The 27,867-nt window shown below is 44.1% G+C and overlaps 1 protein-coding gene across 1 annotated transcript in view; it reads left to right on the top strand.

Annotated features, from left to right (window-relative positions):
• CHMP4C (charged multivesicular body protein 4C) overlaps positions 1 to 24,280 on the top strand; it is a 31,880-nt gene extending 7,600 nt beyond the window's left edge. The window contains exons 2-5 of the mRNA XM_004011863.5: positions 15,359 to 15,536; positions 19,387 to 19,501; positions 22,649 to 22,811; positions 23,372 to 24,280. Of these exons, the coding sequence (XP_004011912.2) occupies positions 15,359 to 15,536; positions 19,387 to 19,501; positions 22,649 to 22,811; positions 23,372 to 23,436 (521 nt within the window). The 3' untranslated portion in view covers positions 23,437 to 24,280. The remainder of the gene's footprint in view (positions 1 to 15,358; positions 15,537 to 19,386; positions 19,502 to 22,648; positions 22,812 to 23,371) is intronic.
• The last annotated feature ends 3,587 nt before the right edge of the window (positions 24,281 to 27,867 follow it).

The raw sequence follows: 27,867 nt of genomic DNA, 5'->3' as shown, positions 1-27,867 counted from the left end.
GTAACTGCACAGGCGCCGTGAAGGGCCCCAGGGTCCCCCGGTATTGAGATCGCCCCCAAGCGTCTCAGAATGAAGCGTTCTGTTGGTCTCTGGTTGTCCGATTATTTTCACCGCACGATGCTCGGAGTCAGGGAAAGGAACGTTATTCCTGGAGCACTAGGGGCACAGTTGTGTCTGACTCTGCGACCCCGTGGACTGTGGCCCACCAGCGCCTCCGTCCACGGGATTCTCAGGCAAGAATCCTGGAGTGGGTCGCCATGCCCTTCTCCAGGGGATCTTCCCGACCCAGGGATCGAACTTGCGGCTCCTGCATGGCAGGTGGCTTTACCGCTGAGCCGCCTGGGAAGCCCCTAACAAGCGGCATCTAGGTTTTATTCTCCTGTCGACTGCCTCGCTCTCTCCTGGAAAAGACAGATCAATATAAATGTGATACTTTCTTAACCTCTATTTCCCTCTCTCACCTCGGGAGCCCGTCGCGCCTTACCCCATGGTGTCTGTTAGGTATGTTAAGTCGCTGCAGTCCTGCTCACTCTTTGCGACCCCACGGACTGTAGCCCGCCAGCTCCTCTGTTCATGGGATTCTGGAGGCAAGAATCCTGGAGTGGGTTAACATTTCCTCCTCCAGGAGATCTTTTCGACCCAGGGATCGAACCCATGCCTCCTGCATCTCCTGCGTTGGCAGGCAGGTTCTTTACCGAGACCTAAAATACCTGAACCAGCCCTGGGAGCTCTATTCACTTAAGCTGTCATTTTAAAAACTTGCTTTCCTGATACCTCCTTCTCCCCTCTGAGCCCTGGCAAGGGTCCTGCATAGATTTACACACTCACTTACACGCTTAGAGTTGTGTCTCTTTTTTGCTGACACAGTTTGAGTTTGTATCTGCTTTTTTCAGATGCCATATTAGTTGCTTTTTCTTCAGCTGGACTTGGAAAGAGTTAAAAAAATCCCAGCCAGTTTTACCCTTGCCCCTTTATTCAAATCAATATGTTAAGCTTGCATTCCATGTTTTATGTTTATGTCTATTCAATATCATCTTATTTTCACTTGTCTTAAAATTAAGATTTTTAAATTGTAATTTCATTGTCTTATGTATGAGACGTAAGACGTATTGACAAACCAGTCAATCTTAAGGGAAAACAACTCTGAATACTCGTTGGAAGGACTGATGCTGAAGCTGAAACTCCAGTATTTTGATCATCTGATGTGATCACTATTGGAAAAGTCCCTGATGCTGGGAAAGATTGAGGGCAGAAGAAGAGGGAATCAGAGGATGAGACGGCTGGATGGCATCACTGGTGCAATGGACTTGAACTTGGGCAAACTTTGGGAGATGGTGAGGGACAGAGAGGCCTGTCGTGCTGCAGTCCACAGGGCTGCAAAGAGTTGGACACGACTGGGCAACTGAACGACAAAAACAATGTATGAGCAATTTCTTTTAGTTGAATCAGCTTCCTTTTTTTGTTGTTGTTGTCAAAGTATTTGTTAAAATATACCAAATAAAACTTCCCACGTGGTGCTAGTGGTAAAGAATCGCCTGCCAATTCAGGAGCCGCAAGAGATTAGATCCCTGGGTCTGAAAGATCCTCTGGAGGAGGAAATGGCAACGCCCTCCAGTGTTCTTGCCTGAAAAATCCCATGGACAGAGGAGCCTGGCGGGCTGCAGTCCATGGGGTCGCAAAGAGACAGACACGACTGAAGGGACTGCGCACACACGCACAAGGATAGAGCCTGGTGGATGCTTCTAGAGGCGTCAGTCCAGGACCCTGTCTGCGTGGAGCAACACTGTTTCATGTGAGATTCAGCTAAGGCAAGATTACCAGTTTGACAGCTCAGCACTCAGTGAGTTCAGTTACTCATCCGGCTGTGAATACGCCTGACCTCTATCTCTGGCCCATGTGTCTTACTCCTCTTATTTTTTTCTCTTTTCCCTAACAATGCCTCGCATACCTTGTGAATTATCTTCCTAAAACCAAACTATATTCACACGCCTCTGGTTCACAAATGCCAGCTTATGAATAAACAGTGTGTGAGCTTCATCAGGTTCACCTGGAGAGCTTTTAAGCTGCCCCAGCAGGAGATGCTGAGGTCTGGGATGAGTTGTACTCCTAGCTTTCTGGGCGACTTTGATATATTTAAGGCAAGAAAGCCAGTGGGTGGCCCATACTTTTTCTTAGGGTCAGCTTTCAGTAACCCAGAGAAAAGAAGCCTAGAGATTAGTTTTTGAACTCATTTTTCATCTTTGTGAACTTGAATTGATCTCTAGTTACCACTGGCTTCTTTTCTACTTCCTCGGAAACCGGAGTATATAGTGCTTCTGTTCTAGAATCATTCTTTCAAGTACCTGTGGCACAAATTTTGACAGTTTGCTGATGTATTCTAGTTCCTTATATGAAGCTAATTGCTACTATTTTTTGTATTATATAACATTTTATATATACAGTTAACTTTTTCCTTCATGAATCTGAAGCAATATTATAAATATAGGAGCATTTATTTGTTATTATTCTTCATCTAAATTCCACAAAGCTGAAAATAAAGAGCAGCTTATTTTAGGAAATATTTCCACTCAGCAAAAATATCATTTTCCATAATTTATGCTATCTTACAGTTTATTGAATCAGCCACAATAAAACAGAAGAAGATAGAAAAGTTACTACTGATACCATGATTATGCCAAAATCCCATGCCCTGTTGTAGCTTTAAGAAACTATGGCAGGAGGAGACTCTGAGCTTGCCCTCAGGGGTGCTTAGTATTATTAGTATGTTTCTCAGCATTTAGGACTACTTATTTCAGATCAGATTTTATTTTCAAGATAACAGAATAAAACACAACTCAAAACATGAGCTATAAGACAAGAGCTCCAATTCTGAGTTTTAAAGTTTATGATGCCTTGCTTTGGGGCTCTGGTTTGGAAAGGACATAATTAATCCAATTTGGTATTCAATTTTTGTTATATGTTTAAGTACACATGAATTTATTTGTGCTTTTAAGGGACAAAATGATCACCAATGCTTAAAATATATAGATAATATTGAGGGTTTATCTTTTAAAGTCACACTCTCAGTCCTCTGCTTTAGCAACCTGTAGTCAAAACTTCTAGTATATACTGGTAATTTTAGTTTCTCCTACTTTTTCTTTTTTTTAAATTATTATATTTACTTTATTTTACTTTACAATACTGTATTGGTTTTGCCATACATTGACATGAATCTGCCACGTGTGTACATGAGTTCCCAATCCTGAACCCCTCTCCCACCTCTCCTACTTTTTCTATTATTTGATAGAAGTTCTAACATACACAATTGGCTCAAAAATTTGCAGAAGGTGAAGGAACCAAAAGAAAAAAAAAAACCCAAGAGTATGGAACAAATATAAAGCAAATAGTAAACCATTTCCTGAGTAACTAACTTTCTTGTACCAGAGATTTTAATTACTTACCTTAAAGAAATGGTGCTAATGGGGAATTGTTGTTGTTCCATTGCTAAGTCGTAGGCAACTCTTTGTGACCCCATGGACTACAGCACATCAGGCTTCTCTGTCCTTCACTATCTCCTGGAGTTTGCTCAGACTCATGTCTATTGAGTTGGTGGCACCATCCAACCATTTGATCCTCCATGAGCCCCTTCTCCTCCTGCCCTCAATCTTTCCCAGCATCAGAGTCTTTTCCAGACTCACTGGAAATATCTAGGACTTGGTCCGAAGTTTATATGGTTATACTTTAAAGCAGTAAGAACTCTTAAACCTGGACCAGAGGCTTTCTCAGTCCAAGCTAAGCCTTTGTCTCTAATAGTTCTCCCTTGTGGGTATTTCCAGCGAGAGGATGGGGAAAAGCTAAAGCCCCACCTGCCATCTGCTCTGTGCAGCCTCCGTCAGCTCTTCTGAATCCAGCAGTCTAGTGACTGAAATACCGACGGTGTAACGGCTACCCTCAGACCAAACAAGCTCTCCGACAGCAATAAGCAGGAATGGCGACTTTAGAAGTATAGGAAAAGAAAAGTGGGTTATTCTCTGCTAAAATTTGGGAATCCCTGCATCAGAAGCTCTTTATTTGCAAATTAAAATTTACAACCATCTAGTTTAAATGAATGAAGTTTACACTTTTATATTTGGTAACGCATAAAAGAGACAACTGTGTGGCCAAACATTTGGCAAGCACTTTGGATATTTCATTCTCTGTTTGAACGTGAGCTTCAAGCGAATCTGTCTGCTTCTCTCACATAGTGCGGCATGCTGCTCGCCATGGTGGGTGTGTCTTTTTTGCTGTAGCAGGAACTTTGTTCAACAGCCTTCCTTAGTGAGCAGAGCTATTTACATTATCAGTTCTTTCCATCTATTTTGTTCATGTAAAGTGAAAGTCAATATAACCTTGGAGTTTGAATAAAGATATTATCCTAACTCAGAACTTCTACTGTGTTAACTGCAGAAAGAAAAAAAATTACGATTATGTTAAGCCAGTTTATATTGATATGTAGTTCAAAGATCATATACCCAAGAACCTATGTTTTATCATTTTTTGAGCAATTGGACTGCTTTATTTGTGTGAACTATATTTGCTGAGTGTTTTCCTCTCACATTTGAAAAGCTAAAGAATAGTGCTTATCATTCACCACCAATGTCAAGTTAAATGTGTCTTTTAAGAATTAAAGGTACTGATAGTGATAGCTTGCTTTGGGGACAGGCGCTATGGAGTGCTCCAGATTTGCTGATCACAGGATCCCTGGGGAAAAATCATAGAGTCACAGGCAGTGGGAGCTGAAGGGGACTCTAGGGATAAAGTTTGCTGCTTGTCAGGAGCACCTACAAGGCACAGCGACAGTAGTTGCAAATACTGGTACATCATGTGAACAAGGAATGGCTACAAGTATAAAAGAGGCACGTCACACACACACGTATATACACACGCAGACAGGCACATGCACACACATGCACATACATGTATGCCCGTGCACACAGATGTACACACGCACATGTATTCGTTTATGCAGACGTACACAAACGTAGCACACCACACAAAATTACGTCCTAGGTGCCTGTGTCTACCCCGTGGAATGAAGCATAATCAGCTGTTTCCGAGTTTTTCTGCTCAATATTTGCCGGTTTCAGGTTTATGCTTTTCTCCCTGTATTCTCGGCAGTAGCAGGCCCACAAGGTTACCAGTGTGTAAGGTTACCAGTAATACTAGTAGCAAGAAGAAAACATCCGTTCAATTGATTATATATTCAGCCTGGTCACTTAATTGGGTTTTTACAAAGAATATCAAGTAGACCTGAATGAGTAGTTCGGTATCATGTTCCAATATCAAGTTAATTTACTTGCCTGGAAATTGACCTTGGAAGCAATTAATTATTTTAAAAAAAAGGAATTTCAGTGGATATTTAAAATGAGTCTTTTATGCAAGCCTTTCTTCCTTTTTCGTCAACTCAAGCCTGATGGCACTTTGAGGTCATGACCTTCTCCTCTCAGATTTATCTCCTCTGATGATCTCTTGGTGACATCCCGACAGTAAGCACCCTCTCATCTCCGAAAGCGAGTCTGAGCTTTCTAGGATGACGAGATGGACATTTTTATTGGGAAACAACTTCCCTTGTCTCTTTCTGTCTTTCTGCGGATGGGTGAGGACACCTCTCTGTAACCTTTCACACCGTACAATATTAATCAATACTCTTCTTTTACTTTTTATGCAAAATCCAGCCCAACCTTACTAGCTGCTTAGTAAGTCCCTCTTCCAAATGCCCTTTCCTCAGAATGCCTCTTTCTTACTTTGTCCAGTCTCATTCCTTTCCACTGTTTTCTAGGGCGTCTGCTTTGCTGCTGTATAATCCGCTGCATCATTTCTGTGGTCTAGTCTCCTTTTAGCTTGCTATTCATCCTTTTTTCGTGACATTTAATATTGGTGAGACCTCCGAACATGGGATCTTGCTTATAAGTTTCAGCTAGTGTGGCAAGCTGGCGTGATTTGCTCTGGTGTCTAATGTATCTCAGCCAGAAACTTTGCCTCATTTAGGCGACTTGCAATAGGGAAGAGGGTGGGGGGCCCTTGTGTAATACCTTTCCTCACTCACGGTCCTCACCAGGCTGTGTGTTTGAGAATCCATGTAGACAGTCACCCTGACCCTGGCTTCATCTGCGTCACCTCCCCCATGAGGGCCTCCCTTGCCCTCCGGAGAGTCGGTGTGCTCCCCGGTGAATGTGTCCCTCACCCCCCGGAGAGTCGATGCGCTCCCCCGTGTACCTTCTGGGCCTCGTACTTGGCTCATTCTTTTCCTCTGTGCCGCCTCTGCTGCTTGAAGGGAGTGTGTTACTCGCTCAGTCATGTCCGACTCTTTGCGACCCCATGGACTGCAGCCGGCCAGGCTCCTCTGTCCATGGGATTCTCCAGGCAGGAATACTCGAGTGGGCTGCCATTTCCTTCTCCGGGGATCTTCCTGAGCCAGGGATTGAACCCTTGTCTCCTGCATTGCAGGCAGACTGCTAACCATCTGAACCACCAGGGAAGTGAAGGAGGTACCTTACACACACTAGTATCCATGGGGACAGTTCTGTAAGATGGTACTGTTGCTGAATGATGGATAAGTGATTGAACGCCCATTTTTATCTTTTGCTTCCTCTGAGATCATAGCCTTCTTCGTCCCTGCAGGGGCCTAACAGAATGATGGGCATGTGGTGATACTTCAGTGCATATTTGTGGAGTGTCTGAAAATGAACAGATGAGGAATATATATATTAAATATATATATATATATATTTTAATGAAGAAGGCCAGGGAGAATTCATTAAGGCCTGGCCCCGGACAAGTAAATGAGTGTTAGAATTCTCTAATATTTCACTGGCTGTTTCCCATCTAACCTGTGACTTTGAAGAGAGACACTTTGTTTGTATTCCATTTATGGAATGTGCATGGTGGTGCTTACTCAGATTGTGTTTTTTGAGAACAATAACAAGGAGCCATAAATTGAACATACTGGGTAATGAATCAAGTGAGTTTTATATGAGTCACAGGACTTGCATTAAAGTTTCTCATATAAAACAACACGATTATGAGACTTCTCAGTTAAAAACAAAAGAGAACCATAAGCAATTATGTGTGGCATATGTCAATTAAGCGCTGTCTTGGATTAAATCTTCCAGGCTTCGTCTTTTTAGGCCTTCTCCAGAAATCATCCATTCCTGGGAGAGAGAGGAGCTGTCATAACACAGTTGCATATTTCAGAAACAGTTTTGTCTATAGTCCCTGCATATGATGGTTCCGAAAAGGTTTTTTCTTTTTTGCCACCTGATGGATGAACAATGGACACGTTTATATGCCTTGAATGAGCAAAGAACAAATTGACCTTTCTAACTGGGATGCCCTGTACCTTACCTTATCTGAGCAATGAAACTGCAGCTCTTTTCTGCTGTTTGAAGGTATTTTTTTAGTGGGTGACTGAAAGCCTTCCTCCTCTGGCAATGTGATGAAGTCGCATAGGGCTAGTTGAGTTTTGGTTCAAGTGAGTGATTCTTACATTTTGGTCTCAAATGCTCAGTGCACTGTACAGTGAGGGCTCTTCCTGATCCCTCGGCAGAGCACACACAGCACATTGTCCTGCAGCTCCATCGCTGAGGGAACGTCACTGTTACGGAAGGAGACAAAACCCCTGCCAGCTTTCCCCCCTCAACGGAGTACAGCAGATGCCTTTGTTTTCAAAGCAGTGTTCCCCAGGTTTCATCAGCTGCTGAAAACCACATGTAGGAGCTTGGAAGATTGAGTTGCGCATTTTACACAGGTTAAATGACAGGATTCTGAAAGTGTCCTTCTTTGCGAAATCCGGAGGCATGCTTCAACTGCTACAGTTGTTGCACGTCTTTGGAAAAAAAATACAGCTGTTTCTTTCCTAGATTGGTTATTAGGAAACAAGTTAAAGCTTGTCCAATTTATGGTTGGCCCGTGGTATCATCATTTCATGAGAAACAGTTCACAGAGAGACTCCTGACATGTACACCTCTTGGCTCTTTGAAACAGAAGCCTCTTGTCTGGGTGTCTTAGCTTACTGTGCCAGATAGAAGCTACAAGGAGTGCCCATTGTCCTGGGGCCAGGTCCAGCCATGCATACCTCATCAATTTGGCTCACACAAGGTTTTTTTGAAAATGTAGCTTAGGTTTTAAATTTGAAGGATTTGGGATGCAAACCCAGATGTCTGGCTTGTTTTGAGCATGCGGAGGGCTGGGTATGCAGCTTCATGGCAGCGGTGGGTGGGAGCCCAGCCGTGTTGCCTCCATGGGTTGGGCTCGACCTCTCCTGGTGGCCAGAGGCCCCACTTGTTCCTGCTGGCCCCCTGATGCTGGAGCCAGCGTCCACTGCTGTTTACTGTCACTCTTGCACTTTAATTGTGATAATAGTGAAACACTGCGCTCTCTTTCTCAAAGGTGAGCAAATGAAGAAAGCTTTTCCCGTTGACCTCTTTCTCAGTCACTTACCTTCATTACCTGCCGGCTTTCAGAATTTAGGATTTTGATTCAGGCCACTGTGTAGCTTGCGGTATGTGGATTATAGTGGAAGTTGAGACCTCACATACTGGTGAGTTTCAGATTTCTCCCAATTATTTTGAAGAGCCAAACCCATATGTGAACACAAACATTCAAAACTATGTCCAAACCCAAACTTATTATTATTAATTTAAAAATATTGGCAAGGTTGGGCATGCATGACAGCATGTGGCTTCCACCATGTGGTCTGACATCTTGTGAAGGAGGTAGTGATAATGATGCAGGTTTCTGATATGTATTAATCACTCAGCAGGTGCCAGTCTAAGTACTTTACGAACCTTATTCATTTTAATCTTCAACAACAATGTGAGTTTTATTCCCGTTTTCCCATAAGCAACTTTGTAAGGCCACGCAGCAGGGGGTGGGTGGAGGCTAGATTTGAAAGGAGGCAACCTGACCCCAGAGTGCAGCGGCCTGTTTGCATCCTCCGTGGGTTGTTATTGTGGTTTGTGGGGGCTTCCTAGGTGGCTTAGTGGTGAAGAATCTGACTGCCAGTGCAGGAGATGTGGGTTTGATCCCTGAGTCTGAAAGATCTCCTGGAGAAGGGAGTGGCAACCCACTGCAGTATTTTTGCCTGGAGAATCCCATGGACAGAGGAGTCAGGCAGGCTACAGTCCATGGGGTTGCAAAAGAGTTAATGTGACTTAGCAACTAAAGAAAAACAACAGTTATTGTTCAAGTGAGGAAGCATCATTTAAGGATAATTAAGGTCACATACTAAGGGTATTACACACAGGTTTTAATTGGTATAGGTAGGATTAAAATGTCGATCTAGTGACCCCAAGGAGAAGGCAATGGCAACCCACTCCAGTACTCTTGCCTGGAGAATCCCAGGGACAGAGGAGCCTGGTGGGCTGCCATCTATGGGGTTGCACAGAGTCAGACACGGCTGACGCGACTTAGCAGCAGCAGCAGTGACCCCAAAGCCCCGTCTTTTATACCAAATTCTATTTCTCAATTTGTAGAAAGTAATCTAAAATTAATTCTTACTAGGAAACGTGGCATATTTTTAAATGAAAAAGTTTTGTAAAGTTCTCAAAATAAAATGTCTTGGGGTTAGTGGTTCCGAAAGAGAATAAACACTGAGCCTGCTTGGCAAGGCAGGGAGGAGACGGCCGTTGACACTGCACTTCTGGCTCTGTTGGGTGGAGGTGTGTATTTAGAGTTTAACTTCTTAGGATACTCTGCTGTGTTGTAGCATTTTGTACTGTACCACTGAAATGTGGAGCTGTTTTGTAATAGTATATTCCTGTTATGGTGAACTATGGTGAAAAAACAGGTAACTTGTTGCCCAGAGGGTCTCAGAAACAAGATATCGATGGCCTGAGAGTTTCAGATTAGCGGATGCAAACTGTAATATAGGACGGATAAACAGCATGGTCCTGCTGTACAGTACAGGGACTATACTCAACACCTCGAGGGAAATCATAATGGAAAAGAGTATAAAAAAGAATGGGTGAGGGCGTACCTGAGTCCCTTTGCTATGCAGCAGGAGTTCATGCGACATTGTAAATCAACTATTTTGTTTAGTCCCTAAGTCATGCCAGACTCTTCGCTACCCTAAGCACTGTATCCCACCAGGCTCCTCTGTCCATACTTCAATAAAAAAAGAAACAAAAAAGAGATAAGATATACAGTCTCATTAAGTAAGGAATCATATAAATCACTGTTATTAGTAATAATATTTAGTTGCTCAGTCTAAGGCAGTCTCCACAAATGATCACTAATTCTTAGAATAGTCGCCCAGCCTCTGGGGGATTCTGTCTTCCTTTTCCAGCACAGCAGACTGAAACTCAGAGAAGGGAACTGACTTATTCAAGGATATATGTCTGTTAAGTCACGGAAGAAAAATTCAGCCTCCGGCTTTGAAGGTCATACTCTTTCCACTATACTGTGCTGTCACGGGGCACAGAATCGTCAGATTTATTCTCTTAACATTCATTCATCGTGTCTTCTGTGAAATGGATCAATGACTGTGTTTACTCTCGCAGTTTTTGTGAGAGCTACCGTGTCACATGAGGCACGCGAAGCGCTTCACACCAGTTTGGTGTGTAACAAACGGGGGCTCAGCTGGTGCAGAATCTGCCAGCAATGCAGGAGACCTGGGTTTGATCCCTGGGTCAGGAAGATCCCCTGGCGAAGGATAGGCTACCCACACCAGTATTCTGGTCTGGAGAATTCCATGGAGTGTACGGTCCACAGTGTTGCAAAGAGTCGGATACGACTGAGCGACTCTCACTTCAGTTCAGTTCAGTCCCTCAGTCGTGTCCGACTCTTTGCGACCCCATGAATCGCAGCACGCCAGGCCTCCCTGTCCATCACCATCTCCCAGAGTTCACTCAGACTCACGTCCATCGAGTCCGTGATGCCATCCAGCCATCTCATCCTCGGTTGTCCCCTTCTCCTCCTGCCCCCAATCCCTCCCAGCATCAGTCTTTTCCAATGAGCCAACTCTTCGCATGAGGTGGCCAAAGTACTGGAGCTTCAGCTTTAGCATCATTCCTTCCAAAGAAAGCCCAGGGCTGATCTCCTTCAGAATGGACTGGTTGGATCTCCTTGCAGTCCAAGGGACTCTCAAGAGTCTTCAACACCACAGTTCAAAAGCATCAGTTCTTCGGCGTTCAGCTTTCTTTATAGTCCAACTCTCACATCCGTACATGACCACAGGAAAACCATAGCCTTGACTAGACGGTCCTTAGTCGGCAAAGTAATGTCTCTGCTTTTGAATATGCTGTCTTCACTTCAAATGCTCCATAAAAGTTGGCTTTTGTTTTGTGTTTTGTTTGGCTGTGTGCCCTGAGCTGGGTCGGGTGCTGGGGAAACAGGTGAATAAGACACTGTATCTTTCCACAGGGGGCTTACGCTCAGCGTTGGGGAGACGGGGTCGGATAGATTTTGTTAACACAGGATTGCAGTCCCGTGTGAGGCGCGCAGCGCAGTCGTGGCCCTCGGGCGGATTGCACGGCCCTGCTCGTCCACCGCGCGGAGCCTCCCCGCAGAGCGGCGCTGTGTGATTTTGTAGGAAGGCCCTTGGGCCAGAGGCCTCTTTTTTCAAGTTTCCTTCCTAAAGGACAGATTAAATAAATACACACAAACTGTTCTTAAAGTTAGGAGTAAGTGCTGTTCCTGCGATCCCGGAAACTGCAGTGTTGCCCCCAGGGAGGAGGCGAGATGACCCTGGACCTTCCCCACGGGCGGAAGGGACGGGGAGGAAGAGTTACCACCGCGAGGGAAGCGGAAGAATGTCCGCACCTACAGCGTCCTTGGCGACTGCAGGAGCGCCCGGCCTGCCTGCTTCCTCCCCCGCCCGAAAGCAGGCCTGCTTGTTGGCACGCCCTGCCCAGTTCCATGGGGAGGCCTGGGGGAGAATCACACCTCTGTGACTACGATCGCAGCAGCTGTTTCCGTCAAACCACGGTGTCTGCTGGCTTATTTCCTTAATGTTGCTTCCGGTATCTAGATTGTCCTAAGACTTTTTTTTTTAGTTTTACTGGAGTAAAACTTAATTCTTTTTCAGAAAGGGTACATAAATATAAATTCTCTAAATACCTATGTGTCTCAAGTTGACTTCATTTGTTTCAAACTTAAATAATTGCTTGGATTTTTACAGAATTCTAGCTTCAACACGTTGCCAAAGTTGCAAGACGCTATGCTGCTGCTGTTGGAGAGCCAACATGTCTTAAGTTTACTGATGGTATCAGTCTCATCCGTTTGTCAATAATTGTTTCGCTTGTTTCCTCTCTGGAAACATTTAAGATTTTCTCTCTCTCTTTTTTTTTTTACCTTGGAGAAATGAAATTTCACAGTGGAGGTCTAGGTATGTGCCTTTTATTTTTTGTTTTTCCCATCTACGTGTTCAGTGAGTATTTTTATTCTGAAGAATCATCTTCCTTCGTCTTGGGGAAACTGTACTCTTTAATTTCTTTTTCATCACATCGTTAGTGGCCACAGGACATGGCTCCCAGGGTCTTAGTTCCCCAACCTGGGACCAAACCGGGGGCCTCTGCAGTGGCAGGCTGAGTCCTAAGCGTTGGGTGTGCAGAAGGTTCCAGCACATTCTGTGATTTCTTTATTTCGTCTTCCCCTCCATTATTTCTGCCTATTTTCTACTGAAACTGCTGCTTATTTTTATATTAGTATCCACACTTCCCCTGAAACATTCTCTCTCTTTTGAACTTCCCATAAGATGGATGTTGGATTCCTTGGTTCTGTCCTCTAATTTATTGAATTAATTATCTGTCTTTTTGTTCTCTGTTCTGGGAGAATTCTCTAACTTTATATTCCAGATCACTAATTTAGTCATCTGCTGTATTTATTATTCTACTTTTTAAACATTTAAATTTATGTTTTAGTTATGTTTTTAATTTCTAAGAACTGTTTCTTGTTTTCTAGTTGCTCATTTTTAAGACAGCCCATTCTTGTCTTATAACACAATAGCCTCTTGATCCCCCTGTAGACACTAATGTAAGTTTTGTTTTTAACAGATTTTACTTAACATATTTTATTCTCTACATTATCTCTCTTCTCTTGGGTTCATGATATTATAGGATACAAGAAGCAGTAGTAAGAAAACAAGCCAGCAGACACTCTCAGTTTAGTGTAAATAACTGTTGAAATTGTGTCTATGAAGCTTAATGCAGTTGTTAAGAAATATTTCCTTAAAAAATTGAAAGAATAGTTTTAAAAACTGGTAGTCATCTGGAACTAATAAAAGTAAGATTATTTCAATGAAACACTTGGGGCTTTGGGGTGTTATGACAATCTTGTTTAGGAACAATTCGTTTTATGGATACTGATTATTTTTCAACATGTATAGAAAACTTAAGTTTGATTTTAAGCATACTATTTAAATACAAGAGTATCCAATCGGAGAATAAATTTAGTATGTGTAACTATCCTACAATTAAAGGGGGATAAAATGAACAAAGGAAAATTAATCTATATATAGACAAGAAAGCAAAAAGAAAATAAAAAGCATAACAAACAGAAAACACAAAAAATGATGGCAAAAAGACCATTTTGGACATAGATCAGTTATTACAATAAATAAAAATAACTTAAAAACTTACCTTAAAAGTTGGAGACTATCCGAATGGTTAAAAATAATCATACATATTAAACATTGAAATATATCCTACCTGTTATAGGCATACAAAAAAAATTAGAAAAAATTTTGAAATTGAGGTCCACACAGAAGTATTACAGGTAAATTTCAACAAAAAGAAAGTTGAAAAATTAATTTTCCTTAATGCTAATATATAGTATATAAGTATTAATTTTATATTAAGTGTTAATATAAAACAAAATGGAATTTAAGGTAAAAAGGATTAAATGGACAGCAAGTAATATGGCAGCCCACTCTAGGATTCTTGCCTGGGAAATCTCGTGGACAGAGGAGCCTGGTTAGCCATAGTCCATGGGGTCACAAAAGAGTTGGACACGAATTAGTGATTAAGCAACAAAGAAATATTTATTTACTGATCACTAATAAAAATCCAACAGGAAAGTATAATGGCTAGGAGTCTTTGTGCACCAAACAAAAAGCATTGGAATAAATATACTAAATCTGTTGGAAGTGCAAGAAGAAATGGTTCACAACAGAGAAGAGCATTCTCTCAGGAATCTCTGTTGCAATCACACGTGTCGCTCTGAAACCATAAAGCTGTTTGAGCTCTGTTGTCAGCTCCGTTTGATCATCTTCATGTTAGCGTTCTTCCGCTGCTCTTTCCTGCACTTTCACTAAATGCCTTTTCAAAACTCTCATTTTAAGGCCTGTTTCTCAGGGTGCCTTCCAAGGTGCTCTAGTCAAATGGACTCATTAGCTTTGTGATTTCTGAAAGATGCGTGTTAAGATTTTGCTGAGTGCTGATGGGAGGGAATTTGGATGTCATTTTTCTGAAGGCAACTGTCTTTTCTGTCAGCAGTATGCCGTTTAATCCTCGAGTATGACTGTTGATTTCATGACATTTAGGATTAGATGCAACCTTACTGACTGTCTCATAGTCACTTCAGATCAAGACATGGTTGGCTTGCTAGGTTTTGGACTGTTATTAAATTCAGGCAACTCATGTAACTTTTCTGGATCTCACTAACTTGTCTTTGAAATAAGAATAACTTTGCAAGAGTGGCAGTATCATAGCCAGTGATGTTTATTCGAGGTGTGATTATTGCTAACTGAAATACGAATATAGGGCTAAGATAGATAGCCCTTCAGGCTCTTTCTTTCTCTAAGGCTTTATTTTCATATTATGCCATATGTGCTTCTATTTTTAACCTAGTCTTTTTCTAAAATCCAACATTAACAGAAATGTTTCTGTGGTATATATTATAGAATATGGTATTCTGACTTTTCATCCTCTGACACCTGGCAGATTTTTGGGAGAATAACAACATGTTTTAGGGAGTGATAGTTTTTGCAAGCAATCGCAAGGACAGATGCTGCCTGTACATTCCTCAGCTTTATCTGAAGTCCTCTTTGTGGGCGTGCTGCGATTCATGGGGTCGCAAAGAGTCAGACACGACTGAGCGGCTGAACTGAACTGAACTGAACTTGTGGGTTTCTACAGTGCCGAGTCCATGGTTCACTCACTCACTCATCTGGAGCTCGGTTGTGTCTGACTCTCTGCATCATCATGGACTCTAGCCCCCCAGGCTCCTCTGTCCGTGGGATTCTTCAGGCAAGAACACTGGAGCCAGTTGCCATTCTCTTCTCCAGGGGATCTTCCCCACCCAGGGATCGAACCTGGGTCTCCATGGTTAATGCTGAGTAAATGTCTCTTGAGTAAAGAGCTTACGTAAAGCTCCTTATAAATGTGGCTTCTCCCTTATTTAGCTGCGTTACAGGCTCTGAAGAGGAAGAAGAGGCTTGAGAAGCAGCTCACTCAGATTGATGGCACACTTTCCACCATTGAGTTCCAGAGAGAAGCCTTGGAAAACTCATATACCAACACGGAGGTGTTAAAGAACATGGGCCTTGCAGCAAAAGCTATGAAAGCCGTTCACGAGAACATGTGAGTGACCACCATCTCCCTCTGAGTCTCACGTTCCCTCAGAGCTTTGGAACTCTGATGGCTTGGGCAGGGATGGGCTTACTCATCTGAGACTCTTTGACATGTTGGAATGGAATGCTTCCACAGAGAAAGGGCAGAAGTTTTAATCTATTAGCAGCAGAAGAAAAGATCATGAGAAAATAAACAGCATTCACCTTGCCTTTAATGTTTTCCAGGCCTCACTGTTCTCTGATACTCCACCTGCAAATATTTTCATCCTCTAGTTTCAAAAAGGCTTAAGTGGTAACATCCGTGAGGATATTAGAACTGTACAATAGTGGCTGTCAAACTTTGCAGAAGTGAAGCTGCTCAGTCATGCCTGACTCTTTGCGACCCCAAAGACTGTAGCCTACCAGGCTCCTCCATCCCTGAAATTTTCCAGGCAAGAGTACTGGAGTGGGTTGCCGTTTCCTTCTCCCGGGGAACTTCCCCTCCCAAGGTCAAACTTTGGGAGGACTCAGAAATCACTTCTAAAGAGAACCGAGATGCCCACACCCCTTTGAGAAAGCTTGGGACTGGGCCTTTTTGTTTTCAACCAAGTTCTCCGGGTGATTCTGATATTAACCAGTGTTCAAGAACCATTGGCATACAATATAATAGATGCAATGTGGATTTGGGGCAGGTTTTCTGGATTGTAATCCCAGATCCTGGCTGACTGTCCTTGGACAATACTTTGTCTCTTCCCGATTCAGTTTCCTTGTCTGTAAGTTGAAGATAGTAATCATACTTACCTCATGTGGTTCTTGTGACGGTCAATGAGAAACTAGATACACTGCCGTCAGGAGTTCCTGGCGTAAAGTAAGCACTCAGTCGTCAGTATTCATAGCGGTAGTGGGGCTCGTGACTGTTTGCTTTTTATTTGCACAGAGAATCTAATCCTTTCCTGAGCTTAAATATGATGGGGAAGTTTGGGCCAAAGGGGTACAAGGGCAACAAGTGTCTGAGGGACCCGTGGAGAAGGTTCCGTGGATGGGAGACTGGGGGAAGAGAGGCCGCGGTCAATGAAGGCGGCTTTGCTGACATTTTCCTGACCTGATAACCAGCGGACCATCAGCCGTCATTTTGAGCTTCTGAGGGATCGTTAGATTCACTCTCAGAGTCACCACCCGCTGTCGTTGCTGTGAGTTAGGTGCTAACTGTGTTCCAGAATCATAGCCCTTCTCCCAGGCAGCTCAGCCTCATCCTCCCTGGGTGTCCCTTTTGGGAAGAATTTACTGCTGGGCCCACATTTTAGCTGTACATTTCACATATGAGTTTCAAATACACGATCCTACTATCTTTGTTATGAATATAAGAACTGGAAATAAGGGGTGGGCAGAGGGCGGCTGGAGGAGGATCCACGGCCCCCGCCCGTGTCCTGCCCAGAGAGTCCGGGGACAGAGGAGCCTGGCGGGCTGTGGCCCATGGGGTCGCAAAGAGGCAGACATGCCCGAGCACCTTAGCACCGCACAGCACGGCGCAGCAAGATGCCAAAGTTCTCTGCCGGGGTCCAGCCCCGGTGGATCCAGGGAATTCGAAGGGTGGACGGCGTTGGCGGGGAAAGCTTATTCATTGATTGATATAAGATTAGATTAGGAAACAATAGTGTAGTAGGAAAATTAAGTGGGGAAAGAGGGCTGAATAGCTTGGATTACGCGGAAGACCAGTAAAATTCCAGACAAGGAGTTTGCACCATCTACGTTGGGCCACTGGCGCTCGCTTGAATATCTAAGGGTGCCTCGCCTTAGGCTCCCTTTCGCGCGGGTCTTAACAGCCAGGGCAAGTAAGTAGACTTGGCGAGCCTCCGTGCCCCAGATGGGAAGTCAGCCTGAAATTAAAGTAAAGAGGAGACACGGAGGAAAGGGGGAAAAGGAGAGAGACACACACAGGGGAAACCAGTCCAGCGACTGGCTCCAGCCCCTATTGTCTAGAAAGGCCTTTTATACCTTTTTTTTGATTGTACATAGAGATCAATGGGTAATACAAAATTATGCAGCGTTAGCAGTCCAGACTCTTATCAAAACCAGGCTTTTCTCTCTGCATACCTAATAGTATACACAAGTCTTAGGTGATTTACATCATCTTCTGGCCAAAAAGGGCCAATTAACATTTTACAGCCTTTTTTCTGATAAGGGTTTGTCAACCAGAAGACTTATTTGTGTTGATCTTCCCAAAGTCTGGTGCCACTCTCAGAAAGCACTAAATAAAGTTACATTCTTACATAGCAAGGACACAAGAGGAGTGCAGTGATATATAACAAAGAGAAAAGTAATTAATTCAAAAGTCTAGTGTTGCTAACATCAAAACTACTATATATCTTTTTCCATATCCCATTTACATTGATTACATCCTCCCAGGCGCCTAAAAGGTAAAGAATATGGAGGCCTGGCAGCAGTCATTGAGTCAACAGTGAAAACCCTCTACCAATATAATTTTTAACTCTTTAGAAAAGGCTCTGTATCTTTAAGATGCTTTTAAGCTTTGTGCCTCTCGCAGTTGGGGGGCTGTAAGCAATTCACAAGCTGTAAGAGGTCTGGGGGAACCTATTAGGCAAGCTAGAGAGCTATCAGAGGGGTTTTAACTGAAACATCCCTTTCAAATGCAGAAGACTAAAGCCCTGAGTTGACTTTTTTCCAGAGAATATCAGAAGAGTGGAAAAGCAGGCAGATTCTTATTTTTTTGGGGGGTGGATGCTCAGGAAATGCCAGGGGGAATTCCTGAAGTCTGATCACGACCTTGCGTATGTCAGCTTCCTTCCTCATGACCTTGTCACGGGCGGGATTCCTCACGCTGGCTCGCAGTTCTCTTTTTGATTACTGCATGAAATGCTGTCAAATATTCAGCTTTTCCTCTATGTGGAGTCTGGAAAACATGCAAAGCATTTAATTCCACTAGGAATGACAATGTCAGCGTTAGTGGCTCAGTAATGAGTAACCTTGTCACCTCCCCAGTACCCATCAGTGTGGCCTGGGCTCAGAGCTGGAGGGATGATTTGGAGAAGGGATGCAGACACGGCCGCCAGACGTTCGGACCCAAGCCTGTGGGGCTGCAGGGGCTATAGGGGCTCAGGCACCAGGAGCTGGCTTGAGACCTGCCATTGGCCCTGGGCCTGTGATCCTTTGCTGAAGCTGCTGATTCTTCTGAGGCCTTCACAGGCCTAACCCTGCTCTCATCCTTTGTCTCCCGGCCCATCAGCAGCCATGGGGAAGTTCTCAGGAAGTCAGGATCTCAGGACTACAAGGCATTCTGGAAAATAGATCTCTGGTCTCCAGAGTCCATCTTCTACAAAAAGCTGCTCTGATAGCGGCTTCTGAGTACCACCCCAGCTTATCTCACTCACTGTGGTCCTTGATGACCTGTGGTGTTGCTTCCTGCAGAGTTAATACATAGCATGTATTTAACCGTTTCATATGCCCTTCCACCCTGGAGAAGGAAATGGCAACCTGCCTAGGAAATCCCATGGACAAAGTCTGAGCCTGGTGGGCTACAGTCCATGGGGTTGCAAAGGGCTGGACACGACTTAGCACCTGAGCATGTCCTACCAGAAAAAATTTCAAAATGGGTCTACAGATATGCCCCCTAGTGACTCCCAAACGTAATGGCTATCAATTTAACTTACATAATTTAAAATATATGTGCATATACAGAATTATTAATTTCTTGAAATGTAAATTCTTCAAGTTGATCAGTCTTACCACCAGAGACGTTTATAATTCTACTGAAATAACCAAGAGTTTATGTTGAGTTGGCTCACTTTTCATGGGGGATTGTGTCTAAATTCATAATTTTAAAGTAAAATTCTACAGTATTTCAACAAAACATTGTTTCCCAGGGATCTGAACAAAATAGATGATTTGATGCAAGAGATCACAGAGCAACAGGATATTGCCCAAGAAATCTCTGAAGCATTTTCTCAACGGGTTGGATTTGGCGATGACTTTGATGAGGTGGGTGTCACAGTGTGGAACGGAGCGGGTGCTGCTGAGGATAGCTCTTCCTGGGACCTCCCTGGAGGCCGCTGGTCACGACTTCACATTCCAGCGCAGGGGGTGTGGGTTCCATCCCTGGTTGGACCCCACGTACTTCAGGGCCAAAAACCCAAGACATAAAACAAGCAATATTGTAACAAATTCAATAAATACTTTAAAAGTGGTCCACCTCAAAAAAAAAAAAAATTCTTGGAAGAAAAGATAGCTTCCCACCATTCTGAAGCGAGCAGGTGTTCTTACACATGTCCTTTAATATCACTAAAGAATGAGTGATATCTGTTAGAAAAACACTGTCTTAAGAGGGAAATGAAGTGTTGGCAGCTCTGATTTAAAGGAAAGATTAATATAGTTTGGCAAATAGCCCCCTAATTAAGTTCTCAGCTATTAGAAGAGCAGCATGTGATGATGTGAAGTCCCTGAGTTTTAATTGTTGACGGCTGCGTAAACAGCCCCATTACGAGAAATTGAGTGCTCACACATCTGGGCGAAGCAGAGCAGACTGTCCCTCTGCAGGGACAGGCAGATCACGCTCCTGCTAAGTCAGGGCTTCGGCTGCCTCTGTGTATTACCCGGGCTATGAAACAAACGTGGAGTGGCATTATTAACACACACATTCCACTGAGATTAGTCAGTCCAGTAATAACAGACTAATCATACTGGTGAAGTCTGCGCTGTGAATTTCAATTGTCCCCCTCAAAGCGCACACAGGAAGGACTGGCGCATGGTTTGGAATGTCTCAGATTAGCGCGGCCAAGAATCTGCCTTCCTGCATTCACATACTGATAAGCACAGCCCATCTAGGGAGTCAGATGTGGTTCCTCGGAGCCCGTGAAAGTGAGGATTGGGTGTCAGCCGCTCTTTTGTTTCTATACGTTATTTGATTTCATCTCATTTTCCTCCATTCTCCTTTTTTTAAAAAATTGAGAGGTAGTTGATTTACCAATACTGCCTAATTCCGGGTGTGCGGAAACGTGATTCTGTTGTACATACACGTAACCATTTTCTCAGATTCTCTTCTCTCATAGGTTATTATTGGTAGAGTTCGCTGTACCATGGTCCTTGTGGTTATCTGTTTCATTTATAACACTGAGTACATGTTAATCCAGACCCTTCATGTAACCCCCAGACCCCTCATGTAACCCCGTCCCCATCGCCTTTGGTAGCCATGCGCTTGTTTTCTGCGTCCGCCGGTCCGTTTCTTCAGCAGCTTTTTAAATGCTGTAGGCCACGGCTTGGAAGGGGTGGCTTTCAGGCCCGATCTTTCCCGAGCTCTGTTTTTGTTTGGCCCGTGAAGCAAGATGGTTTTCCTATGTTTAAAGCACTGCGGGCAACCGCAGCCGCAACGACTGCAGCAACAGAAGGCCGCTCGCCAGGGGCCGTCTGCGGGCTGCAGCGCCGGCGGCGGCGCGGTCCGGCCCTTCGCAGAAGCGCCCTGCCCCAGGCTGGCCCGTGGGCATCCGGGGGCTGTATGCGCGCTGCGGGGTCCCTGGGCCCGCGAGGACGCCCCGCTCTGCCGCGGGCCGCTGAGCCCTGCGAGGCCCTTTCACTTTCGGGCCCTCAGTTTTCTCATTTATAAAACGAACATGACGATCAGTAGACTATTCTGCAGTCCCTTAAATTCTAAAATGCTCTTATCAGCGAATGAATAAGTGTTTGCTACCTGAAGTCTCAAAGTGATGGAAATGATTATTCTGTGCTCGCATATTTGTTATAGGAACTAGCGATCTTTTCAGTGCTGTTAATGACCGTCAAGCACTGCTGGCGGCCCTGGGCGCACCTTCAGCGCAGGGCAGCGTGTTCTGCTATTACTGTGCTTGCTATATTCGTTCCTAATTGTCCTTTTAGCAGAAACAGGGTGTCAGAATATTCATTCTGAAGGTATTTTATTCCTTCAGCCTGTGGAGGACTGTACAGCCAGCAACTAGCCTGAGGCACTATTTCACAGCGCCTCCTGCTGTACATTTTCGTGTTTATTTCCTTTTTTGAGGTAGATAAAACGGTTCCCAGACAGCTCAGCTCACCGTATGTCTGATACATGCTGACTTGATCCAATGTTGTGCTTGGCTTCAAGATCTCCACTCCTGGCCTTAGTACTGTTACTCTCATTTTAAGATAGAATAATTATTTGTGAGCCTTTCTCCTGCATTCCAGAAAGCTCCTTAAATGTAGGGACTGTTGATTGGACTTTGTCTCTCGAGCCCGCAGTTCATGCCTGGCCTGGAGTGAGCTCTCGATAAATTTGTTCAGTGCCAAATGAATAAATGAAGAAAAATCCTTGGTGGAATATGAGTGTCTTAGGTCATTGCTCATGACAACGGCCTCAGAATTATAATGATGACAAGTTTAGTTTTGACTCCCAACCTCTCTCAGGGGGTTGGGCTCAACCTGAGGACTCTTGGAGCCAGTTAGACCTGAACTAGTCATCTCAAGCCATATCATGTCTGTCATAAGGTGGCTTTTACCCTCAAAGTCTCACACTGGACTTGCTTTTCTAATGTTCTTGGGACAGAGTAATTTAAGATTAAGCCAGACTGTCTGGGACTATTGCTAACAGAAGGAAATACAGTGTACCCACCTGGAGTTATTCTTAACTCAGACACACAGCATGGTTTTCATCGGCTCTGGTAATTTAACAAAGGAGCCATAGTATCTTTGATTCTTTTTACGTTTGGTATGTTAAGGTTTTGCTATATCTGGTTTATTTTCAGTAGCATTAGCCAAAATGAAAATATATATTTCCTTTAATTAAAGTTTCACAGATTCTGAATTCTTAACAGTAGAACATAAAAGTTACATTGCAAAAATGACAGGCAAAGTGTAAATTTTCTAGAAGCTCTGGAGGTTATATATTCAGCTAGCACAAATTACCTAAAAAACTGTTGACTGAAGTATTATAAGATTAGCTACAACAAATTTGCACAGCCCCAAATATTCATATTTTAATTATTGCTCAGTGTTGCAAAAAAGACTTAGTCTTAAAATAAATATTCCATTTCACTGGATTCTCACATATCAATTGGGTAGCAGATGTTTTTGTTATTGTGTTTGAGGAAACCCACGTCTTGAAACGTTAACTCCATAATTCTTTCTTTCTCCTATGTTCAGGATGAGCTGATGGCAGAACTTGAAGAACTGGAGCAGGAAGAATTAAATAAGAAGATGACAAATATCCGACTCCCGAATGCACCTTCCTCCTCTCTCCCAGCTCAGCCGGACAGAGGGTCGGGCAGGATGCCTGGCACATCCTCGGCACACCGCTCTCGAGCAGGTCTGTGCCTCATCCCAACCCCCGTGGTCAAATACTGACCTGAAGTCATGGCCAGGCCCATCTCAGGAGGACCTCTCCCGTAGACTTCCCTGGCAACCTAGTGGTTCAGACTCAGTGCTTCCACTGCAGGGTGTGGGTTTGATTCCTGGTCAAGGAAGTAAGATTCCTCAGGCCCTGCACAGCCAAGAAAAAAGAAAGTCTCAAGAGTAGTGAGCACGCCTGGGCTTCCAGGTGGCACTAGTGGTAAAGAGCCTGCCTGCTATGCAGGAGATGGAAGAGACGCAGGTTTGTCCCTGGGCCGGGAAGATCCCCTGGAGGAGGGCATGGCAGCCCACTCCAGTGTTCCTGCCTGCAGAGTCCCATGGACACAGGAGCTGGGTCCGTGGGGTCGCAAAGAGTCGGACACGACTGAAGCGACTTAGCACACACGTCTCTTCAGCACTTATTTTCCATTTCAGAAACATACACCTTTTAATGAATAATTCTAATTTGTTTTCTGTGCTGAAGGTGTGAATGTCACCAGTGACTGATTTTCATCCTTTTTTTTTTTGTTGTTCCAGCATCTTCTAGGAGGACAGAAGGAGAGGATGATGACATCCAACATTTGGCAGCTTGGGCTACTTAGAACGGAAGTTTTGGACACAGCTGTACATAAGACACGAAGATGTTTTTGCCAAATACAGAAGCTAACACAGATTGTTTTATATTTATACTGGATGAATGATTGTCTTTTAAGCCTCATAGGTAAAAGTTAAAGGAGTCATGTGTCGATTTAGGATCCCTTTAAGATGAAAAGGGACTTCCCGGTAGCGTTTTGGAGGATCTCTTCCTCCCAATAGGCGGGACCATTCTACTTTCTTCCCTGCTGTATTTCCAGTCCTGGCATGTAGTTGGTACTCTCTATGTATCTGTTGAAAAGAAACTGAATCCTATTAACATGTGAAACATATAATCAACTATCAGCCACTTCAGACTGACGTGTTCTGAACTTTCCTCCCTGTGCGAAGGCAGGTTTGCAGTGAGTGTCCATGTTAGGAGATTTGTAGCCCACGGTAAATGTACAAGAAATACAACTTTTCGTAGGAGAGGCTTCTTGTAAAGAAGTCTTGTGTGAGTTTACACATAAATAGTTTCATTGAGTTTTGCAATTTAAAATCTTAAAGGAGTTTTAATTGACATTTACTATGCCAGTTAAGCTTGGAATGGGGCAATGGCTGCATTTCCCCAAATGTATGAAAGCGCTAACAGCTTCCACTGCTGAGCGAGCCCCTCCTGGGTGTCGTTTAGCCACTTAGGGAGCTGCATTACCGTTCCCAGGCCATTATGATGTTATTATGGCTTCAGTGTGCTAAATGTGTGTGTTCCTTCTTTTCTGTTTTGGGCTCTCTTGTACATTTATTTACAATTTGTGTCATATTCTTTGTAAATACATAAAAATATAGGCAATTAAAAATATATCTTAGATAAAATTTGGCCATAATGATTTTTAAATGGGAAGTAAAATTCAGAATTATGTGTTGCCCATAACGTGTCATGGGCCATAAAATGAGAAATGTCATTATAGAGAATGGTCTAGCAATTCCCAGCATTAGCTCAGGGAATACAAGCTCCAGTGGGATGGAGACAACACCAGACTTGGAGGAAGGAGTTCTGGATCCTGTTTCCCGCTCCGCCACGAACACAATACAGCTAGGCAAGCCGTAAGCTCAGTCTGTGTTTTTCCACTGAGAAATCTGCCACAGGCAGATTCCGTCCTGCCACAGGCCTTTTGCGTATGAAGTCCTTCTTAGCAGTCTTTCTACCCCCCGCAACACAGATACCACACCTTACTTAGTTCTTCAGTCCCAGTTAAACCGTCCCTTGTTTCGGGAAATATTTCCCTGATTGCAGACTAACTCAGGTCTTCCTTCTAAATGCTTCCGTAGCCGTCTGCTTTCTCCCCTGCCGCCCATCACGGTGTATGCTGCGTGTTTCCTTAAATGAGCGCTCTTACTGCTTTTCCTCTCCTTGCTGCTGTGTGTCAGTCCCTCAGTCGTGCCAACTCTCTGCAATCCCACGGTCCGTCTCGTGGGGTTCTCGTGGCAGGAACACCAGCGTGGCCCCCGTTCCCTCCTCCGATGGGCCGCGTTTCATCAGAACTCGAGTGCCACCCGTCCGACTCGGGTGGCGTGACCCGCACGGCTCTTAGCATCACTGAGTTCCTCAAGGCCCTCTGCCACGAGGAGGTGGTGATCCACAAAGGGGCTCCTCCCTGCTGCACATGCTGCTTGGAGGGCAGGCACTGTGTCTCCGCCCATTCAGTCCACCCGTGCATCTCTGCACAGCCTCTCTCATGCAGCTGTCATTTAATAAAGGTTTATCAATATTATATGGAAGACTATTTTTACCTCTTTAGGTCATGATAGAATAACAGGAACTGGATTTACCTTCTTCTGTCACATAACTGGAAAACTGGATGGAATATATGAGGCAGCGGTTTTCAGACACTGGACGGAAGGCAGCAGAGAGGAGGCGGACAGATGAAAGGCGGACTCTGGTTCCCGCTCGCGGCCTCACGGAGCCTGGTGGGCTTACCAAGGGAGGAAATCCAAGGGGGAGGCTTCTGGAAATGAGGGTGCTGCATGGAGAGGGGGGAGGGTGCTGGAAATCCGCAGAGTGGCCCCTTCAAAGTTTTTGGCTCAGAACTGGTCTGTATACATGTCTGAGGAAGTGACTGTCACAGGAGGGACCACTGGAAAGAAGCAAGCAGGTCAGTCCCGAGAGCTCACACAGGGCAGGGGAACGTGTCTCCATCAGCCACGGGGAAGACCTCCTGCCAAAGGGTATCAGATTGAGTCCTTGGAAGGATATTGCCTCATTAGTGAGGTCAAATTATGCCTAGGCTAAAGGCTGTTCTAGGTCCACCCTAAAAAGCTTGAAAGTGAAAGTGCTAGTCACTCAGCGGTGTCTGCCTCTGTGACCCCATGAACTGTAGCCCCAGGCTCCTCCGTCCATGGGATTCTCCAGGCAAGAATACTCGAGTGGTTAGCCATTCACTTCCTCAGGGGATCTTACCGACCCGGGGATCAAACCCAAGTCTTCCGCATTGCAGGCAGATTCTTTACTGTCTAAGCTACCAGGAAAGCGCCACAGAAAGGTTAAAAGCCAGTTTCAAAAGGATGAAACAAGTAACTTCACTGCATCCCAGAGCAAAACCCCCAGTGCTTAAAGGAATAGAAAAACTAATAAGTAGTAACAACAGACAATTAAAACTGGCACTCAACAGATAACATCCCCAAAGCCTGGCATCCAATGAGAAAATTTCAGGCATGCCAAGAAGCAGGAAAATGCAACCCAAAACCAGGAGAAAAGTCACACGGTAGGAATGGACTCAGAAGGGACCCAGAAGATGGAATTTAAAGGCAAGGGATAGTAAGACGGCTACTAAACATATATTCTTCATAAAACTGCTGCAGTAAATATACTCCATATGTTTGCAAAAGAAGAGACAAACATGATCACAATGAAGAGAGAAATGGCAGATATAATAAAAAAGACGCAAACTGAAACTCTAGAGATGAAAAATATCTGAAATGAAAATATAGAAGATAGTCGGTGGGAGATAGTCAGGTTAGACATTGCAGAGGAAGAGGTTAGTAAACTTAGAGACATAGCAACAGAAATTACCCTAAATAAAATACTAAAGAGAAAAAATGGAAAAAATAAAGCAAGAATAAGCTTTGAGACCACATTAAGCTGTCTAACATGCGGGTTATTGAAGTCTGGAATTTTGGTGGTGGACTGGATGAATTTTGGGGGGAGGGGGCTTGTTTGGGGTAGGGAATGGAATAGGATAGAAAAAAACTTCTGTAGAAATAATGGCTGAGAAATTTCCAAGCTTGTGAAAACAATAAATCTACAGTTCAGTGAAGCTCGTGTGCATGCGTGCTAAGTCACGTCAGTCGTGTCCGACTCTTGCCACCCCATGGACTGTAGCCCGCTGGGCTCCTCCATCCGTGGGATTCTGGAGGCAAGAATACTGGAGTGGGTTGTCATTTCCTCCTCCAGGGGATCTTCCCAACCCGGAGATGGAACCAGGGTCTCCAGCGTCTCCCAGATTGGCAGGAAGGTTCTTTACCACTGAGCCACTTGGGAAGCCCTACACAGACCAAGTCTTTCTAATTAACATTTGCATCTGAACTGAGATGTGCTCTGAGTGTAAAACATACATTGGATTTCAAAGACTGAGTATAAGAAGATTGTAGAATATCTTATTAATACCTTTATAGAGAGTTTATGTTGAAATAGTTTTCAATGTATTAAGTAAAATATATTATTAAAATTGATTTCAGCTGTTTCTTTTCACCATTTTAAAATGTGGCTACTTGGAAATTAAAAATTACGTATGTGGTTCACATTCTATTTCTATTGGTTAGCCTTGGGCAAGAAGACCAGTTTCTCATTATCGATGCGTGCACAGGGGGATCTGAAGTACTAAAATGCCTGTGTTCAAAATGGAACACATTCTGTAGAAGGTGACCTCTTATTCTGAAAACAGACAAAATACACTGAAATAAAAGCATGATGTTGCCCCCCTGTTGACAATAAGGAAGGAGTGAAAGAAATGAGAGGGAAGGTATAAAAGTGAATCATCCTTAGATTGAAGCGGTACTGGAAAGAACAAAGGTACTAATCTGTCAGCTAAATATGTTTCCAGCGAGGCATCTCAGAATGGAAAAGCTTCTGTTTGGAAGTTACGAAGTCTGGGATGTTTGCTAAGAACTGGTCTCACTGCAACTCAGTGGTACCTCAGGGGTGGATCTCCATTTGGTTACGGCTGTTTTGCATTTTTAAATAAAGTGTTTTCCAATATATCACTCAGGTTTTTTTCCTCCTTTTTTTTTTTTTAATAAGAAACACTTGATGGCTCAGTGGTAAAGAATCCACCCGCCAGTGCAGGAGACAGGTTTGATCCCTGGGTCGGGAAGATCCCCTGCAGGAGGGCATGGCAGCCCACTCCAGTGTTCCTGCCCGGGCAATCCCATGGACAGGGGAGCCTGGAGGGCCCCAGTCCATG

Source organism: Ovis aries, chromosome 9 (genome assembly GCF_016772045.2).
Source record: "Ovis aries strain OAR_USU_Benz2616 breed Rambouillet chromosome 9, ARS-UI_Ramb_v3.0, whole genome shotgun sequence".
In the NCBI taxonomy this organism is placed as follows: Eukaryota; Metazoa; Chordata; class Mammalia; order Artiodactyla; family Bovidae; genus Ovis; species Ovis aries.
The sequence above is the reverse complement of the archived record's forward strand: the minus strand, read 5'-3'. Positions and strand labels throughout refer to the sequence as shown.